This window comes from Euprymna scolopes, chromosome 36 (genome assembly GCF_053919585.1).
Source record: "Euprymna scolopes isolate OS-2025 chromosome 36, ASM5391958v1, whole genome shotgun sequence".
Taxonomy (NCBI): Eukaryota; Metazoa; Mollusca; class Cephalopoda; order Sepiida; family Sepiolidae; genus Euprymna; species Euprymna scolopes.
This window is the reverse complement of record NC_136517.1, coordinates 85,038,043-85,044,042: the sequence shown is the minus strand read 5'-3', so window position 1 is coordinate 85,044,042 and position 6,000 is coordinate 85,038,043. Positions and strand designations below refer to the sequence as shown.

Below are 6,000 nucleotides of genomic sequence, written 5' to 3'. Positions count from 1 at the left end.
GTAAAACTGTGTTTTTTTTTTCCCCCTAACTTAACAGACTACCTTTGTTTCAAACGCTTTAAAATAAGTTAAAACACACAAAAGAAGTTATGCAGATAAATGTTGGGAGTCTTCAGTACTTATGCAGAGAAGGTACCGTGTGATTTTTAAAAAAATAGTATTTTAAAGTTTAAATTCATGTTTTACGGTATCTTTTGTTTATTAAATTGTTAGGTGAAAGTATGTAAGTATGTTGGAATTTTTTGTACCGATAGTGCATCCCCCTGATTATACATTTATATTTTTATTCTGGTTCTTATATTCGATTTTCTGTATTTCGTATCTTTTATGATTCTTAGTTTCGTATATTTTGGGTTCGTACGAAACTCCCTTTAATTTAAAGAAAAAGAGCAATGCTAGCTCCTTGATGACGTCACGAGCCTAGCGTGAAATTTGGCCTCTTTTTGGTTTCGGCGACAAGGATATTGGACATGGTTTCATTACCCGGCGCTGAAAATGGAATTTTGACAAGCCTCCTTCAAAGAAGAATGCCCGGCAAGAATACCCGGACGAGCTGAAAGCGAACTTCTAAGGACTTATTTACGTGGCTACGGTTTGCACGTAACTGGAAGGAGAGAAATTTTAAAGGACTTTAAAATGAGAAAAAAAGAAAAAAGGCACGTGCCTGATGCCATCAATTTGTAAGTATGTTCCTAAAGTTTATTGCTTATGAGAGAGAGAGAGATTAGGAACTACTATTTGAATTATATTGTATTCAGTCATTGATACATTTTCAATATAAGAACCAGCGTTTTTTTTTTCATTATATGTTGTTATCTTGGCGTTCCCTGTTTTTGAATTTAATGCCCGCGAAGGGAAAAATTTGCAACCAAATTTATTGTAAATAAAATCTCTTCTTCGTTTTGAAAAAAAATATTTATATTATTGTTGCATACTGGGTGTTATTTTAGAAGGGATGACGTATGTATTTGTTGTTCGTGTTAGAGTGTTCATGTTGGTATGCAGATACATCGCGTATATATAAAGAGAGAGACAGTTCCGTATATATAAAGTGACAGAGTACATGTTAATACAGGAGAGCCGACGGCATGTAGTACACAATGAGAGGAGGTTTATGATATATTGATAGATAGACCAAGAAATTGATAGTGATATTGACATTTATACTGTTGACAGTTTTGTGAATGGGAGTGTTTCTATAAACATTGACACATATCTTTCTTTACCTATTTTTGAGATGATGATTTTCACAAAGTTCTTATCATATAAATTGACAATACCTTTCTGTTGAATAACGTAACACGAAGACGCAGATACAAAAAGATGGCGATGTTCGTTTATTCCATACGACCGGTCAATGGCTTTGCATCAAGGAATTCAAGTCTTTACATGATTTTCTTCAGCTAACCTTCGCTTCCAAGGTTCGATGTCAATTCTCTTTCTGACTCCTCTCTTCTCTCCTGACTGACTCTTACTTACTCCTAAAGCTCTCTATATTGAAAACTCATGACGTCATTGCATGACCAACACGTGCATATCTGACTCGTGGCCTGACATTCCTCCATGTTTAATATTTTCTATTGTCCAGATCTAGATTCCTTATTTTAATTTCATTTCATTAACAGAAACAAAATTGTATTATCGCATTCCTTTTTCAATAAACAGATATCTAACTATTTTATGTGAACTAAACCATGGTAGTTCTACATTCCATTTTTAATAACATTCTGTATCATTTATTTTAACTTATGATCGAAATTATCAATTCCAATCCTAGCTTCGCAGGTTTATTTATTTATTATTTTGTTTTTTATTAGATCAGGCCCTCTCTGATCTTCTTGGCATTTACATTTTGGGTGTAGGGTATTCCTCCCTGATCCATGTTAGCTGCTTTATCCAGGCACCACCCTTATGCCGTAAACTAGAGGTCTCACTTTACCTCTTTCGAAATTTACAACCCCTTTCATCCCAAAAGTGTCCTGATCGTATCCTTTGCCTGGTTGTTCTATTAAGTGTGGCTTTGTTTTCATTTTGTAACTATCTTATCTTTTCCGGGACATCTCAAAGCTCATGATTAATCTTTGTGGTTGGCTTCCAAATTGACAATACCTTTCTGTTGAATAACATAACACGAAGACGCAGATACAAAAAGATGGCGATGTTCGTTTATTCCATACGACCGGTCAATGGCTTTGCATCAAGGAATTCAAAGTCTTTACATGATTTTCTTCTTCTAACCTTCGCTTTCAAGGTTCGATGTTGGCTCTCTCTGTCTCCTCTCTTCTCCCCTGACTGACTGACTGACTGACTTACCCTCTGCCAAGCTCTAACTATATTGAAAACTCATGACGTCATTGCATGACCAACACGTGCATATCGGACTCGTGGCCTTGACACGCCTCACATTTTCAAGCATGCATCGCTCTTCCCATGTTTACAACCCGATTTCTCTAACCTAATTTTCCTAACCCACTTTACAAATAACATTTTCCATTGTTCGTTTTTAAATTCCTTATTTTAATTTCATTTCTTTAACAGAATCAAAATTACATCATTACGTTCCTTTTTCAATAAACAGATATCTAACTATTTTATGTGAACTAAACAATGGTAGTTCTACATTCCATTTTCAATAACATTCTGTATTATTTATTTTAACTTATGATCGGAATTCTCAATTCCAATCCTAGCTTCGCAGGTTCGAATCCTCGGCTATCCTATCTCATATTTACTCACTTACAAAAAAAGGCGACTTGTTCTTGTAACATTATTCTTTACCCCCCCCCCTTTTTTATTTCATGCTTTTATTTTGTTTTCAGGCAAGTTACTTTTGTGTCAAATTTATCTGAAAGAGGATAAATTTCCAACAAGAATAGAGCGGACCTGAATGAGACTCACTACTACACCCGAGAAAATAAATAACGAACAAAATTTTTTTTTTCCGAACACAAAAATATTTGAAAACAAAAGCCTTTATTGTAAAAAATGTATGAGTACATAATTGTTAAAACATTTATTGAAAAGCCTGCGTAAGAAAATATAATTTTAATGAAACAATTTTTGAATTAACGCAACATTGTATTTTTTCCCATCCCCGGAATATTGTTTTTAATTAAAGTAAAATTGTCACTGTTTTAATTTTTTGTGACACCTATTGAAGGGTCAATAATGTCATAGTTTTAAATTTTAAACAATTTAAATGTCGAAAAGCGCCACCTGGTGACAGTTTAGAGAAACACAGCAAAAAATGGCGCCGTCTGTGTAATGCAGAAGGACTGAATATTTAAATGTCATCGAATATATTCTCCATTTATAAAATTATTGAATGGCAATAAAACAAAGACTGTTGGATATTCCAAACTGAAACTTGGTGGACAAGCCAGGCACGGAATGAAATTTATTTGTATCAAATATGGTTAGAGAGGAGAAAGGATGGTAAAGTTTATTAACAATTCCGTGGGTGGCGGAAGAATAGTGCGAGACTTACCCATTACAAGATATTTGGGCATTTCTGCATTATACGGATGGTACCATTTTTTTTTTTTTTTATGGTGCGTTTCACTAAACTGTCGCCAGGTGGCACTTCTCAGTCATAGAGCAGACTATATTTTGTTACAGTGACAATTTTATTTTAATTCAAAAAATGTTTCGGACCCCCCCCCCCCCCCCCACACACACACACAAAAAAAATTCAATGTGGCTTTAATTCAAAAAAGGTTTCATTTTAAATTATTAAATTGTTCGGGAAAAAAAAAATCCAATATTACTTTAATTCAAAAAATGTTTTAGAGAAAACAAAATCATTTATTGCTTTAATTCAAAAATTGTTTTATCAAAATTATATTTTCTTAAGCAGACTTTTCAATAAATGTTTTTACAATTATGTACTCATACATTTTTATACAATAAATGTTTTTATAATTATATATTGATACATTTTTATACAATAAATGTTTTTACAATTATATATTGATACATTTTTATACAATAAATGTTTTTACAATTATATATTGATACATTTTTATACAATAAATGTTTTTACAATTATATATTGATACATTTTTATACAATAAATGTTTTTACAATTATATATTGATACATTTTTATACAATAAATGTTTTGGTTTTCAAATATTTTTGTGTTCGAAAAAAACATTGTTTGTTATTTATTTGCCGTGTTATTTGACCAAGAAAAAATAGGAGTTATCGCCCCTTAACAATGGCACTGTCTGTGTAATGCAGAAGTGCCAACATTTGGCTTATTAGACGATTTTTATATTCCTTAACTCTTGCAAAAAATCAAACAAGAAAACATTGATAAGTTCTTGTTAAGGCACGTATTCACGATCGCCATTTAAAAAAAAATTTTTTTTTATACTTTATATCGTTCTTTATTGATTGTTCTTAACCCCTCCCTCCAAAAGCTGTTGCTCCTAATTCAAATTTCAGTACTAATCTACTTTTCCATGTGTGAGAATTGAAGTTTCTTTCTAGGATTAAAATTCCACACAGTTCGAAATATGGTTGGACTGCAGAAAGAATTATGAATTTTATTACCGATTCCATGCATGGCATTTTTGGAGGGCTGGAGCTCATCCCATAGTAAGCGTATATGGGAAAAGATTTAATCTTCACCTGAGAATATTTTCTTAAACCCATCTCATATGACTATAAAATGTTACCTTAATTAGTCTAATGAGATAAAGACTGTTGGTAATTCAGGACTCAAATTTGGTGGACAAGCCAAGCATAGACTGCAGTTTATTTGTACCAAATATGGTTAGTTTGCTGCAAAAATACATGTTTTTTCTTTTTCATTCTGTTTTTCTTTATTTAATTTCTTTTTTTAGATTATTTAACTGGAGAATAGAAACTGAAGAGAAAAACTACAAAAAGAATATGGACAAGTAAATTGAAGAAAAAACTTAGATTTTTTTATTCCAAATTTTATCTTTTAATGAAAAACAAAAAAGGGATAAATGTGAATTCTTCTAAAAATGATGATTTTCTCAGTCAAATTTTTTAATCTGAAATCTTGAGAACTCGGAAAAGCGAATGAACATTTGATTGGACAAGACATAAAAGGAAAGGACATCCAAATACAATAACTGAACTTGACTCTTACTTTTGAATTTTATCTTTTAATTGAAATTTAAAGAAAGCTTAAATGATTTTTTTTTTTATGGAAATTGATCCAGACAAGGCATGAAGTCATGTTATGTAAGGAGCAAAAACAATTTGCTACTTAAAGATCAAAAACTAACCGATGATAAATGTTGATAGATTCTAACCTATAAAACAGCAATTGTTCCCTATTTGTCAGAAACATTGAGCACGTATGAAATGTAAAAATTAAAGGGCAAAAAATAAGGACAAGATATGAAGGAACATCCAAATAAAATGCGTGAACTTGATTCTTAATTTTAAATTTCATCTTTTAGTGTAAAAATAAATGAAGAACTGTAGTAATTCATAATGAAAATGATTTTGATGGTGATGTATATTTTTCTGCATTGAAATTACAATAAAACATTCAAAACAAACGAAAATGGATGAACGGAACTTGAAACTACAAAACAGTTTTATCGAAATGATGCTTTTTGCTGGAATGGATAACAATTCAGGATTATTTCCGCAAAGAGTTAAGGTATGGAAATTTGATTTTTTTTTTTTTTTTCAATCAATTTCTTCCATTAATATTTTTTTTCAATCAATTTCTTCCATTAATATTTTTTTCAATCAATATTTTCCATGAATATTAATTTTTTTTTTTTTTCAATCAATTTCTTCCATCAATATATTTTTTTTAATACAATTTCTTCCATATTCAATATTCCATATTTTTTAAATCATTTTTTTTTTTTTCATGAATATTTTTTTTTCAAAAATCAACATTCCATGAATATAGTTTTTTTTTTTTGTTTTTTGTTTCAGTTTAGTTCTGCCCCCAAAATTGTTTTTAAAATTTCAATATACAGAATGATTGTTTTTTTTGTAAAAT

At 30.8% G+C, this 6,000-nt stretch overlaps 1 protein-coding gene across 1 annotated transcript in view; it reads left to right on the top strand.

Annotated features, from left to right (window-relative positions):
- LOC145260646 (DENN domain-containing protein 3-like) overlaps positions 1 to 6,000 on the top strand; it is a 117,854-nt gene that overhangs the window by 2,378 nt on the left and 109,476 nt on the right. Inside the window, exon 2 of the mRNA XM_080118982.1 lies at positions 4,850 to 5,646. Coding sequence (XP_079975108.1) covers positions 5,548 to 5,646 — 99 coding nt within the window. The 5' untranslated portion in view covers positions 4,850 to 5,547. The remainder of the gene's footprint in view (positions 1 to 4,849; positions 5,647 to 6,000) is intronic.